Source organism: Coniosporium apollinis (genome assembly GCF_000281105.1).
Source record: "Coniosporium apollinis CBS 100218 chromosome Unknown supercont1.24, whole genome shotgun sequence".
Classification (NCBI taxonomy): domain Eukaryota; kingdom Fungi; phylum Ascomycota; class Dothideomycetes; genus Coniosporium; species Coniosporium apollinis.
Genome location: NW_006913286.1, coordinates 317996 through 331608, shown reverse-complemented (window position 1 = coordinate 331608; position 13613 = coordinate 317996). Strand labels below are relative to the sequence as shown.

The 13613-nt window shown below is 54.0% G+C and overlaps 6 protein-coding genes and 1 non-coding gene across 7 annotated transcripts; 3 read left to right on the top strand and 4 right to left on the bottom strand.

Annotated features, from left to right (window-relative positions):
- Positions 1–628: 628 nt before the first annotated feature.
- Positions 629–1793, bottom strand: W97_05229 (60S ribosomal protein L2; the record flags this gene model as incomplete). The annotated part of the gene is made up of 6 exons (XM_007783113.1): positions 629–766; positions 820–905; positions 958–1240; positions 1296–1470; positions 1524–1603; positions 1674–1793. 6 exons carry the CDS (start codon positions 1791–1793, stop codon positions 629–631), a joined length of 882 nt encoding a protein of 293 aa, XP_007781303.1.
- Positions 1794–3507: 1714 nt separating this feature from the next.
- On the top strand, positions 3508–5733 carry W97_05228 (uncharacterized protein; the record flags this gene model as incomplete). The annotated part of the gene is made up of 5 exons (XM_007783112.1): positions 3508–3717; positions 3818–3987; positions 4095–4224; positions 4286–4654; positions 4708–5733. 5 exons carry the CDS (start codon positions 3508–3510, stop codon positions 5731–5733), a joined length of 1905 nt encoding a protein of 634 aa, XP_007781302.1.
- A 427-nt stretch (positions 5734–6160) lies between these two features.
- Positions 6161–7249, bottom strand: W97_05227 (uncharacterized protein; the record flags this gene model as incomplete). The annotated part of the gene is made up of 2 exons (XM_007783111.1): positions 6161–6762; positions 6829–7249. The coding sequence occupies 2 exons, from the start codon at positions 7247–7249 to the stop codon at positions 6161–6163; spliced, it is 1023 nt and encodes a 340-aa protein (XP_007781301.1).
- Positions 7250–8215: 966 nt separating this feature from the next.
- Positions 8216–8297, bottom strand: W97_05226. Its single transcript has one exon. It is a non-coding gene; the product is annotated as a tRNA-Gly (tRNA).
- Positions 8298–8595: 298 nt separating this feature from the next.
- On the top strand, positions 8596–9730 carry W97_05225 (uncharacterized protein; the record flags this gene model as incomplete). Its single annotated transcript, XM_007783110.1, has 4 exons — positions 8596–8636; positions 8690–8983; positions 9032–9108; positions 9162–9730. The coding sequence occupies 4 exons, from the start codon at positions 8596–8598 to the stop codon at positions 9728–9730; spliced, it is 981 nt and encodes a 326-aa protein (XP_007781300.1).
- A 295-nt stretch (positions 9731–10025) lies between these two features.
- Positions 10026–10619, bottom strand: W97_05224 (uncharacterized protein; the record flags this gene model as incomplete). Its single annotated transcript, XM_007783109.1, has 3 exons — positions 10026–10123; positions 10174–10233; positions 10286–10619. The coding sequence occupies 3 exons, from the start codon at positions 10617–10619 to the stop codon at positions 10026–10028; spliced, it is 492 nt and encodes a 163-aa protein (XP_007781299.1).
- A 195-nt stretch (positions 10620–10814) lies between these two features.
- W97_05223 (uncharacterized protein) lies at positions 10815–12421 on the top strand (the record flags this gene model as incomplete). Its single annotated transcript, XM_007783108.1, has 9 exons — positions 10815–10889; positions 10947–11189; positions 11256–11287; positions 11338–11365; positions 11423–11430; positions 11513–11616; positions 11673–11843; positions 11897–12196; positions 12252–12421. 9 exons carry the CDS (start codon positions 10815–10817, stop codon positions 12419–12421), a joined length of 1131 nt encoding a protein of 376 aa, XP_007781298.1.
- Positions 12422–13613: the final 1192 nt, after the last annotated feature.

Sequence of the window (13613 nt, the reverse complement as noted above, 5' to 3'; positions counted from 1 at the left end):
AGACATTATTCGCATCCCGTCTCTGTGAATGTGTACTCTCTACTGACGATGAGACGTCCCCACAGTTCGTATTCTAAATGGGTTTGAAGTAGAGATATTTGTTTAGAAATCACGTCCGAGGAGCATACGCCGCGATACCAGAATTCAGTAATGATCGAATATACTTCGGTTGTTTCCGCCGTCACGGAAAGAGGTACAGATTTGCATTGGAGGCTCGACACAGCCTTGCAGAGACTTTTGTGGTAAACAGGAGCCTGCCGTCCAAGCTGCACAGCCTCCTTTGCGGATGCTTCTATCAACCTCACCAATGGTCTCGAGATTCCCAAACATGCCGGTCAGTGGACCTGCATTCGAACTTCAAGATTAGATGCTGTCTCGCGAGGCGAGAGTGAAGCATTGGCCGATGTGCTAATTCTGGAAGTCTCAACCCCACACCACTCGGGAAGTTCATCGGCGTCTGACCTGTCGCCGGGGATCCAGCAGCCATGCAAATGCTCTGGGGTTCGGAACTGTGGAAAGGTATCATTCATGCACTTGATTTCTATCGAAGCGCACCGGGCAGTACAACCGCTCGTAGAACCCATGCAAAAGAAGCAAGACCACACCAAACAGTGCACCACGACCTCCCCTAATCCTTCGTTTTCTGCGTACCACGGAGCAGACCGGTTCTCCGGGCAGCGATAAGACCGGCCTTTTGACCCTGTGCGGCGTATCGAGAGATGGTTGAGGCTTTACCGATATGTTGATGGTTACCACCACCGTGAGGCTAAGAATACAATGTCAGTGAGTGATAAACCGTGCAGAGGTTGGAGAGCTTACATGGTCGACGGGGTTCATGGCAACACCACGAGTCTTGGGCCATGAGTTGCGCTTGACGGCGAACTTATGCTTAGCGCGGGAAGCCTCTGTGATGCAATGTTAACAACTGTTTTATGCCTTTGGCAGGTAACGACGTACTCAGCAGTGGCTTGTCTGTCCTGCCACCTCCAGCTACGATGCCGACCATTCCTCGTACGGTGCTCTTCACAACCTTCTTGGCGCCAGATGGTAGCTTGATGCGGGTCTTGCCCTCGTCAGGGTTGTGGCCGATGACTGTGACGTAGTTGCCGGAAGTACGGCCCAGCGCGCCGCGATCACCCATCTTCTCCTCGACATTGGTCATGACGGTACCTTCGGGGACCGAGCCGAGTGGCAAGACGTTGCCAACGTTCAGACTGGCGTTCTTTCCGGCATAGATGAACTGAACCATTGTTAAGTCAAGTAGCTGCGGAAGCAAGTCCACGCTCGTAACGCACCTGTCCAGAGTACATGCCCTCATTGGCAATGAATGTCTCGGTGTGGAGCTTGTATCGGTAAGGATCCCTGAAGACGACCTTTGCGAGAGGAGCGCCTCGTCCCGGGTCGTGAATGACATCCTTCACTATGCCCTTGATGTAGCCATGTCTCTCCGCATAGTCCAAGGACCGAAACCTGAGAGCCATCAGATATCGCCCTGAACCGAGATGCAACGCGTTTCCACTCACTTCGCAGGTGCCTTGTTCAACCGTGTGTGGGCCGTGAAGATCGAGCCACGACCTTTCCTCTGGTTCCTGATGACCCTACCCTATTGTAGCGTCAGCTTACAGTCCTTCCTTATGAGACGCGCCAAAAGGTCCATAGTGATCCAGTGTGACGCAGTTGGAGCTGAGGTGGCTCGGTATCGGGTGGAGTTCGAGCGCAAGCCGGAGGTTCGCTGCATGTGCTTGGTTCGTTGCGCAGCTAGCTTTGGAGTCCTGAAACCCGATCCCTCTCATTCAAGACCAACGTTCACTGGAGCGTAGTTGAGCGGGGTCCCGATGGTTTGACTCCTGAGTAGCCTGTATGACTGATTGCGAATCGGCTATTCTGCCCGTTTCTCTTCATTCGACGGTGGAAAACCTGGCGGAGGTTTGGCGAGAGGTAGATGTCGTATCGTAGGTCCGTCGAGAAGGCGCGAAACCTCTCTGCCGCTGAAATCGAATGCCGTCGGATCCTACCGCACAAGGAGATGAATTGAGCTTACCATGGTGGCTGTTTTGGTGTTGTCGTGTGGGTTGTCAGGGTTGGATGTCCTCGAATTTCAGTATTCAAGCGCCAAGCAACATTTGAGAGTCGGTGGATTGTGTGGCCGCGGCAAGCGAGAGAGGTCACGTGCTCTTCGAACCTCCACCTCAGAACCTGCAGAGCACAGTTGCCAGTCCTCCCCATCCCCCGTCGGCTACAGACGCGATCAGCCAGTTTTACGCAGCAGTTTTCAGAGACAACTCGGTCTACGAGCGAGGTAGGCGACTGTCTCTGCAAGATGAGCGCGCCCCAAGAAGTCGCTGAATCGCCATTCTGTTCATGCCAATGCCGCTTCGAAGTTAAATACGTTCAGAAGACGCGACTGTAGCAGCTATCAATCTGCGATTGACATTGTGGCTCCAACACTTCGTGGTGTCATGCCTGATCAGCTGTGGTACGCGCTTCAGTTGTTGCTGCCTCACCACATCAAAGCCCTCTCAAACAAGCCGGCCCTCGACATCGGCGTTGACATGGTGTCTGAGATCGTCTATGCACCTCCAAAGGGTGTTTCTCTCAATGCTGGGAATGAAATTTCTGAGCCAGGCCGTATGTACTCCCTCCAGGTCAGCGATAACAGTATCCTCCACGAATTTTTCTTATTCTACAGACCACTTTCCTATCATTCTTGTGCGGGGTTTTCAAGAGGAGGATAACAGGCTATGAGGCATTTCTAGCTCTTGGAAAGCCATACAAAAGAGTGCCTCAGCTGTTTTCGCGTCTTGTTATACGAACACGGGCCTCGCAAGAACAAAGTCCATCTGCCGGGCGCGCGTTGATGAAATATTGGGGAAGAGGTGTGGTTCTCACATCAACACCAAGAAAACTATCATGAGGTGGGGTTTGGCGATCATTTCCGGTCCTTGGCTTGGTCCAAGAACTCCCAAGTTGAACGTCCCGGCCGCACGCCGAATTTGAGGTGCGCATCGGTCGCGTGTCCGCTATGGCGGAACTTCATCCGATGCCCTGCAACCCGATCGCGTTGGCACCCCAAATCTCGCACAATCCGTCATCCTTCGTCGAGACCCTGCACGCCGTCGTCGTCGCTAAGCAGTGCGGTTAAGAGCTTGGAACACTCTGGAGTAATGGTCCGCTGTATATGGAGAAGTTTTTTGCGCGCAGGGCTTGGGGCTTGAACCGCTGGTCCGAGAAACAGCTAGCAGCGACTGGCTTGCGCAGCTGTTCGGCAAATGTCTAGATAGACGAATTCAATGTCTCAATTTGCCATCTACTACGTTCCAGAAGTATTGTGCCGTGTTACCGTGAAAGACAGGCTGCCAGATAGCCTTCCCACATGCCCCTAATCTCGCCGGCGAATCAGGGCGACGTAATCTGCAGTGTGAGTTGGAGCTTCTTCCCACTGCGTTCGCACGACCCTCCACCGCCGACTTCATTCCGTACCGGCACCTGCCCAACACAACCGCCACCATGAGCGACTCCGAGTCTTCTGCGCTTTCCTCGCCCCCAGGCAGCGATGATGAGCTATCACCAGTGCCAGACATGATGCCCGACCCCCCAGCATCCAAAGCTGCCCGCCGTGATACCTCCATGTCACCTCCGCCCGACTCGACGCCCAAGAGGAAGCGGCCAGCGTCGCCGCCGCATGAAGAGGTGCTAGCAGACAACCCAGACATTGCCGTGAGTCGCCGGTGCATTTGCCACGTAGCGCTCGTGTTCTGCACCTTTGGACGCGCTCCTGGCTGAGGAACACGTTGCTGACGCCAAATTGTACTGCCAGTTCATCGTTATGTTCCGGTCGCGCTTCGGCGAAGCCTTTCCTCCCAAGCTCATTCACTACGGACCCCAAGACATAGAGAGAGGAGTTGCCGATGCTCTGCCCACACCGCAAATCGAGAGCTTGCTGTGTGCGCTGCTTGGGTTGGCTCTCAACCGCAAGAAATACGTCGAGTGAGTCCGGCCTGACCCCTGTATACTGTGGTCGCGTACCGAGGACTGTGGGAAATAAGTCTGGAATGTCGCGTCTGACAGTACTGACGTCGCCTTGCTGCTGGTAGGAGGGGTCACTATGGACGAGCGCTCGAGGAAGCCATATCTGCCCACAAAAGCCAATGGCCGCGGGCCTGGGCAGGCGTCAATCCCATCTCCGGCGGACGGTCTTTCAACACGATGACACCGCAAGAAAGGGTGTGTTCCCTCATATCCCACATGCTCTCTGCCATCAGCTTGCTAACTCAACCACGTGCAGCTTACCCTCCTCAAGACCCTGATCATCTGGAGCCTTCACGGTTCGGAGACCATCCTTAACATAATCAAGGAATCCTACAAGCAGTCGCGCAAAGAGGACGACATCAATCAGCCTCTCTCCGTACAACCCTGGGGCCGCGATGGTGACAAGAGGCGATACTGGCTGGTTGAGGGGAGGGACGACACCAACTTCAGGCTGTACCGCGAGAGCAATCCCGCGTTGAAGCACAACACCTGGCGCAGTGTCGCAGGCACCATCGACGAGCTGAAGGCCGTTGCCGAGAGGCTGAATGAAGATGGCGCCCAAGCATCGCGCAGGTTGGCCGAGATGATAATGAGGGCTGTCCCCCGTTTCGAAGCTACGGAAGAGGTGCGCAGACCTTGGGGTATCTTGACGGCACGCATTTACTGATACTACCCCAGAAACGTAAACGTCGCGAATACCGTCAAGTTCGCAAGTCTCAGTTCGCTCGTGCCGAGCCCGGCTTCTCCCTCTACGAGGGTCGGACTAGAGGCAAGCGAATGAAGTACACGTTCTCTGATGAGGAAGATGAGGCATCGGATGCCACCTCGACTCGCCGATCTACACGTCAGTCAGGCACAGGGACCCCGGCTGATCTGTCACGGCCGACCGTCACAGCAAGCGGTCGACAGATCAGGTCCCGAGTGGGAGGCACATACGGCGAGTCACTCTTGAGCGGACAGGCAACCACAGACCGGCAGTCGCCCGCTACTGGAGACTATGCACATTCGGAAGCCTCCGAAGAAGTCCGGCCGCATCATGGGCGTTCAACCCGCTCTGGTGGAACGAAGCTAGCAGTCAATGGGCGGGGGAGGAGCCGGAGAAACATTGATACCTACAACTCCCTCGATGAGATGGATGATGAGGACGATGCTGCTTCTACTGGTAATGAGTGGAACAGCGAGGACAACGCTGAAGATGCTGATGACGGTGGAGACGATGAGGGAGACGAGGATATGGATGACGAAGCGGGGGAGGAGGAAAGGCCCCAGTCCAGCCTAGTCGTCCGTCTACGCTATCGGAAGTCTCCAGCAGCAATCAAGCTCTCATCTCCAGATCCGCCGAGCGATCGTCATGCTGAGGAGGCTTCTTCCAAGCCTCCGCCAACCATTGCCGCAGCCCAGGCCCCCATCAATGGACATTCTTCCGACATGCTGCCAGCCCATACTTCGACACATGGCCCTCCGAACGGCACGATAGATCGCTATCTATCCAAGCCCCAACAGCCACCGACTCACAGTCCGTTCTTCTCCGCCCAAACGGCCGTTACTCAAGCTACTGCCTCCAGTGTCGCTTCAGTGACACAGCCTTTTCAAGGCGCTCCAGCGCACGCTCTGAAGCACGGCTCGTCGCTCAACGGTCTCCAGCCTGGCATGCCGCCCGCCCTCGGGACTCAGTACGCGCAGCCGGCATACGGCCAGCCGTGATATCTCTTTCTCCAAAACCTTGTCGATTGGATTGTGCCAGCTGACCAAGCTTCCGGGTTCACTTGTCTTGCAGTGTTTCCTATTTAGTGCGAGCTCAGTATACCAATAGAGTTTCTTCACGTGCTTTCAAAAGCTGGTTACAGGAAGTTTGCATGTATCATCACGTTCCATGTGCGCATGAGGGTTCGATCTAATATCTAGCCGAGGGCGACGGTATCGTAGATGGAATTGGTAGAGCGGTAGAGCCAGAATGACATGGACGAGCTCCGTGGAAATAGAAGCCAACCGATTGCTGAATTCCAGCCTACTGAGTATCCTCCTCACCCACCCACTTGTCTTCCACTCTCAGCTACCCTTCGAGTCATTGCCACATCGGCGAATGTTCGGACGTTGTTTCGTCCGACAAATCACTAGCTAATATTAGAGTTCAAGTGGTAGATAGAGAAGCTGGTGTTTGCCATACCTCAGTAATCTCAAGCTCGGCAGTGCCCATGTTGTCGCCTCCCAAGATGCTGGCAAGTCCTGCAAACTCGTGAAGCTTGGCATCGTCAAGCGGAAGAGTATTAACCGCCTTGTTTGCTGCGGCGAGTGACTCCGTCGAGTTGCGTCTAACAACGTCACCAAGCATCTGCACTTGGTTGCGCAGAATCGCCGCCTTACCCTTCCACTCCTGAACTGTACTATTCAACTGCTCATTGTCACCCTTCAACTGCTCATTGTCACCCTTTAACTGCTCATTCTCATATGCTTGTCGGGTAGCCTGAGCTTCGTAGTCGTTCTTGGCGATCTCCACGGTCCGGAGTTGTCCTTGAAGCGTTTCGGTCTTGGACTTTAGGCTCACAATCCGAGCTTTTAGGACGGCAATTTCAGAGTCCGAACTAGTGGCATGAGGCTGTAGGGTCGCTTCCAATTCGATATTCTTCGTGTTGGCCATGGAGACGTCTGAGTCTCTGTGACCGCGGGAGCGTTGGGACGATTGGGTTCGACCAAGGATACTGAACGATGGGCGCTTCAGCAAAGATTGTTGACCTGCTATATAAATTGTCAGCTAGTATTACAAGCAGCAAGGCGCGCTTGCTAACTGGGGGCGCTTACAGGGGCTGGTGTTCTTCATCATCTCACTAGACGCTGGGCGGCTCTTGGGCAGTACCAGTGAGGATGGAGCGGACCACTCTGGATCTCCAACAAGACTGAGTTGTTTGCCATCTGAGAGCGTGACAACCGCCGCTTGGCCGGTAGCCGGGTCTAGCACTGCAGCGCCACGGTTTGCTCTCGAAATTCTCGGTTTGCCGTTGCTATCGAAGTCTCCGGACCACCACATGCCTTTCTTACGTCCGCTTATCGCAGACTCTGAGACGACTTGAAAGACGCGGTCTGTCAAATACGTGTTCGTTGGTGGGCGGTTGGTGTTGCTGAGTTGGCCTGAGGGCAGGTGGTCGCATATCTTCCACTTCGTCTTGTCGGGCGTGCCCTCGCCGTCCGATGGGCGCCATATACTGGCATAGTCTGGGGCCATCGTCAAGTTGTGATAGAGAGGTTTTGGAAGAAGATCTGCGAGAGAAAAACAAGACCCTCGAAGTGTCAGCTATGAGGTTGTCAAGGAAGTGAGAGTGGTTAGTGAAGGAGTAGGTGACTCGGCAATCAACAAGAGTATGTGGCATGTGAAATGTTTTCACTTCATGTTGCTTGAAATGCATAGAGTAGACTTCGAACAGAGCTTGAGAGGATTGAGTTTCATTAGGGTTCCGATTCTTGACTCAGCTGTTTCCTTCATGCTTCTCCCGCTCCTCGCCAGGAGCACCAAAGGTAAGCTTTAGACTGCTGCATGATGTCCATAACGGCCCTAATACTCTACAATGCTATGTTCAGGGCACAGTGCGGCGTCAATCTTAGCCCATATAAGTTGACAAAGCCGTGTCCTTTAGCTGCTTCGTCATAAAGATAATGCGTGATAGGCCGGCTCGCCGGCTATCCGTAAACACATCTTCAATCAGTTGAAGTGATATATGGTCTTGATCCAGTCCGTGTCCGCGTCCACTAGTCACGAGACAGGTACGTTCTAGCTTTCGAATCCCACAGCGGTTCTACGAAGCTCTAGTATTGCAACCTTTCGCCGAGCCACAGTCAATAGCAGAACTGCCCATTGAAAAGCATATGCGTGTTGGCAGGAGCCGCAAGTTTGAGTCGAAATGACAATGCAAACGGATGATAAGGCAAAATATGCGAGCTCTTCGATCGACTGCAACTCATCGTGAAATGATAGCACACCGTATGGCCATAAATGAAGTTAGCAGAATCACGTCGAGGGGACGACGTAAAGCAAAAGAGGTTACCCGGGTAGCGAGATGATGAACAGGCATCGGTGAACCCTCTCAACGGCATGCTGCAATCCAAATCACTTCGATCTCCGCCAGCCTTCGCCAAAAGGATATTATGACTGCCACCACAGTGCAAAGAAGAATGCAAAAAGATAATTACGACATGCGTGGTACGAGACTCGAACTCGTGCCTGAAGCAAATCCATAGTATGGGAAGCTTCAATTCTACCCCTAAACTAACCACGCTTAAGAGAAAGTTTCCTTACAATCGTTAATAAAGCTGTCTCCAGCTCTAGCGCTTGTGGTTCAGATCGAATACGACCAGATGCCCAGAACCTCATCATCTTCAGCTACGCGTTGAACCCAACTTGATTGTACGTACGGATTTATCCTAGAATAGAACATCTTCAGATGCGGAGTATAACTTTAATAACTAAGCGCGAGGCGCTTCTCAGACCCCGGCGAGGGGCACCTAAGGCCCAGACCCCGCCATGACCTTGAAAGTTCACAGCAGCAGTGACGTGGACTCCGAACGAACAACAACATGTCGAAGATAGAGAAGACGATAGCGCGACAGCAGGAGAAGTACACTCTTTCTCTTAACAGAAAGAAACCGAAACTCACTAACCGTGCTTCAGGATCGAGGAGGGCCAGTACTACGAGGCGCACCAGCAGTTGCGCGTCATCGCGTCGCGATACGTCAAGCAGAGCAACTGGGATGCGGCCTGCGAGCTACTCTCCTCCGGCGCACAGCTGCTGCTGAAGGCAGGCCAAGGTGGTAGCGGCGGAGATTTATGCTTGTTTCTAGTGGATACATACAACAAGGCGGAGCTCAAGCCAGATGCCGCGAGCAAAGGCAGGCTGCTTGCGCTGCTGCGCGCGTTCCCGCCAGAAGAGCCGACGAAGAAGAGATTCGTCACGGAGATGATCGCGTTAGTGTCCCACCTACGATACAGAGGGCCTTTACTGATCGTGCGCAGATGGTCATCGAAGTTCGGAGAGTATCCCGCCGGCGACCCTGAGCTGCATCATGTAGCTGGTACACTCTATGCAGATGGTAGTGCCCGTTTGACTCCTCATGTACAAACGCAGTAGCTAACGATGCGCCAGAGGACGAAGCTTATGACGCGGAGCGACATTTGGTGCTCGGCACCCGCGACTCTCCAGAGCGCCTCGCTCGGCTAGAATACGATTGGTACGCCGAAGACGAATCGCATACCGCGCCTCTATACGTTGCACGAGCTGTCCTACCATATTTGCTTACCGGAAACATACGCTCCGCCAACCAGTCCATGCTTCTTTTCACCGGCCGGCTCCAGAAGGAGAAAGGCGGTCTCGGCGCGCAAGAGGTCAGCTCTTCAAAGTCGGAAACTCGTGTATACCCGAGCCTACCGTTGCTCAACTTCCTTTCGCTCCTCTTGCTCGCGGTACAGAGAGGCAGCGCGGATCTGTTCAGGCAGTTGAAGAGCCACTATGCGGTGCATCTGAAGGAAGTGGGGACATGGGACGAGCCCTTGGCTCAGATTGGGGAGATGTACTTTGGCATCAAGATTCCGTCTCAGACCAACCCGTTGATGGACATGATGGGTAACATGCTCATGGGCGGTGGATTAGGCGGAGCTCCGAAGCCGAAGTCAAAGAGGGTGGAAGCACCTGCTCCGGCGCCGGCGGTGGATTAGAGCATGATAATCCATCATGGAAGTGGTAACGCCCGAAGTACATTTTACAGCAAGCATCAATGGGTCTGTGTAAATTCTAGTATAGCAAGCGCAATACGCTCCTGGGCTAGGTTACGACTTAGTCTTTACGAATAGAGGCTACAACTAGGTAGAACGAAATATCCTTTCCTGACGCCTGAGAATGCCTTTCCATTTGTGCTTCTACTAACAGTCCCTCCAATGCAAATATGGGTATCCCTAAAAACAAGCAGCGCCGTTGAACGCCCTTTTTCTGCCAATCCACAATCACTCATCCTTAAGACGACATAGGGCCTTCTGCCTCAAACATCCACTTGTCATCGTCTAGCGAAGCCACTTTTGCTAGCAAGCTAGCCTGCAGTGTCGCTTTCAGCTCTATGCCACCGATTAGCGGTGTATCTAGTCAGATTCCCTTTTGTACCTACCGTGTGGCTCGATATGCTGCTGACGCTTCCGATACGCCTCAATCAAGCGGTGATCTACTTCTACATAGCCATGGTAAGCTCAAGGCATTACCATCCTCACTTCTTGACATACCTCGCTCATCCCGCCCCTCATCCCTCCCCATCGGCGTCATAGCCGGCTGCTCAAGCTGATAATTCCCATGCTCGTCCCTAACTGCAATATCCGCATTCGTCTCTTCAGGCGCAACCTGGAGCGTTGTCACCGACGTGCCTGAGGTGGAGCTGGCCGTTGTTGCTGGTCGTCTGCTTGCAGTGTGCTGGAAGAGGTTGCGCCGTACGCCTGACGCTGTTGTCGTCCGGCGCGGGGGCTCGCGAGACGCCATCGCGGGGCGAGAGGCTGCGGTGGGGGTCTGCTGCGCGAGGATGTGGTGCAGGCGGATGGGAAGTTGCCGTGGGGGACTCGGCATCATTGGCGGCACCGTTTTCACGCTGGGATCCTGGTGGCGATCTCCCGTGGTGCAGGGACGGCGGGCAGCAGTTTGCTGCAGGTCGAAGTTCGGGTGCGGTTGGAGGTCTGTAGCAAATCACCAATCTCCGGAATGCTGTCGCGCACTTCCTGGCAACGTTGGTCTGCCACGCGATGTTTTTGAGGAGCACAGAAAATGAGTAGGATCGCATTCGACATCCAGCCCATCAACCGCTTCGCGGGTACGAGCGCTGCGATTCGGAGGCCGAAGGTAAACATTCCCATGTTCAACATAGCTCCACTGCAAGAGCTGACTGTTATTGCGCAGGAGATCGCTTTCTTCTCATACGATGAGAACCACCAATTCCGCCTCGATGACTCGTCGCTCCGCTACTACTACCCTCCGCGACTAGGCGCCGACCTCTCTGCTGGCTTCGAGACCTTCCGTCAATTAGACGATGCAGCGGACGATCACCTTGACAGCCTTCTGCGCACGCTTATCGCGCACGAGCAGAAGACTGGACAGCGCTGCGAGGCAGATTTTGTGACATGGCGTGGGATGATGACCAAGGTGGGACAGCTGTCAATAGCTCCACAGAGACATGGAAAAGACCTAGCAGTACTAAGAGTCGTACAGATCATGGCTGTACCTTTTGACAATTTCAACGAGTACGTGATGGCCATCACTGCAACCGGAAGCCCGAACTGACGCGAACAAGCTTCGAGATGAACGCAACATGTTTCCAAGTGGGCCATCCTCCACTACCATGCCGGGATCATGAAGGCTGATACTGTCGGCCAAAGGGGACTATGTACGTCAATCACACCCGGAGACATCCCAACGGCGATTGGAAGCTTGTTTGTGCACAATCCAGTGCTGAGCATCCACTATAGATTCATCGAAGAGAACCATGAAGCCAAATTGGCATCTCGCGAACAGCAGATGAAGCAGCAATCACGGCCTGGCGCGCCATCACAAGAAATGATGAGCTACTGGGGTAAGCCGAGCCAGGACAGCTGGAGCGGCTGACCTTCTGCTAAACTGCATTAATAGGATACAAGTTTGAAACACTGTGTCTAATACCTGACACCTGGGATGCAGTGTCTCGCGACTACATCGAAAATCGAGAGAACGAAGTCGTGAGCAACTATGCACAGTATTGCTCCGTAGTCCGAACTGGCATCTGCAACGCGAGCCTCATCATCGGCGGCGAAGTGGACGCGGGTATCTCAGCCGTTTGAGTTTGTATCATGGCGCAGGACTAACTACAACTACAGTGTGGGATTGCAAGCCCGACGACAAAGACCAACCCATCAACTGGGTCGAGCTAAAGACAGCGCAAGACTTCGGCGCCACCGGCAACCTCTTGACCTTTGAGCGCAAGCTCTTGAAGTTCTGGATTCAGTCCTTCTTACTTGGCGTACCAAAGATCATAGTGGGCTTCCGCAGCCCGGATGGTATTCTTCAGCGAGTCGAGGAGCTTGAGACGCAGAAAATCCCTGGGAATGTCAAGAGGTCTGGCAAAGCGAGCTGGGACGGCAACTTGTGTATTAACTTCACGGCTTCGTTTCTCGCCTGTATGAATGTCTCCTGCTCTACACCATGGCTTTACATTACTGATTTGTGCGCTAGTCCTGAAGGAGACTATCACCAGTGACGGCGTATGGCGCATACGGCGACGAAGAAACTCATCGTTGGTAGAGGTACTGAAGATGGAGGAAACCGGGTACGGCGATATTCTCTCGACGGAGTTCGTGGAGTGGCGGCAGCAGATGGCCGCACAGGCGCAGAGCCAGCCCTGAGAGGAAAAGCCATGGCGATCCTGGATTGAATGACCTCAACATAGCATGATGGCTACTATGAACGAGCGCCTCGTGTTTCACCCGCCGTAGCGGGAGGAAGCACGTGGCTCACGGATACTTTTTCCTGGATACGGGATGGCAGCCCTCGACGACGATCACCACAAATCGCACGGAGGACCTTGCGTTTCGTCTACATGGCTTTTGCGTTCTTTGGCGAACCTCGCGCTGGCAGAGTTGGTTGTGTTCGTGAAGCGTGGCTTGGATTCAACTTAGCTCGGCTGCATAGATAAACCCATGGTGCTTGTTCAGGAAGGTAGTTGTGGGGTTGAGGATCAGCCCATCGATGATCATTCAATGTACATGATATCACAAATTCTCTGTTGGCTGTAGTCTTAGTGGCTTCGATATGCGACAGCCCTACTCCGTCTTCGACTTCAGGAGGCACTGGAGGTCGGACCCGTGGATGTCTTGAGCTTGATAAGGCGAGTGTGGGGAGAGCGAGATCAGCCTCGCCGTAGGAAACACCAAATCCTGATTCCGAAGTCATCTAACGACGCAGCCACGCCTTGTGTACCACTTTCGGCGAAACGCCCGGGTTATGGTGAGCTCAAACATGCAGGTCCCTCTGCTTCAGCACTCCGCTTGCTCGAAGGGGAAAGCTTGGTCCTGGGGCAGTAGACTAAGAATTTAATCCCCTACTTCCACACACTCTTTGAGCTCAAGCATGGACTCTCGCTAACACGCCCCGAACTGAGGTCTCCTCCGAAGGCCCCATGTAACAAAAGCCCACATCGTTAGCGACCACGGCAAATGCCGGCAGGATTTTACGGTTCTGAGAGCGCGCGCTCTACACAGAAGTTCAACTTTTATTCCCGTCGCGCGGTGGACACTCGAGCAGAGGGGTCAGGAAGCGCTGTTGAGCCTCGTGGAAGAGCGGCTGGCCCACTGATTCGCTGGTTCCACGGCGCGAAAAGCTTTTCCGCTGCAGGACTCGCAACCTTATGGCAGTGATTGGTGATGGTTGCTTGAGAGCGTCCGCGGGTCCGTCCCGAAGCGCAGGGGAGTCTTCCATGCCACGACGCGTGAGGATGTCACTGCAACGATAGGCTAGCGTGCCGCGATTGCGTTATTTCATGGGGGGCTGTGGCAGTCGGTGGCCGGGCAGGCCAGTCGGCCAGGCATGAGGAACTTC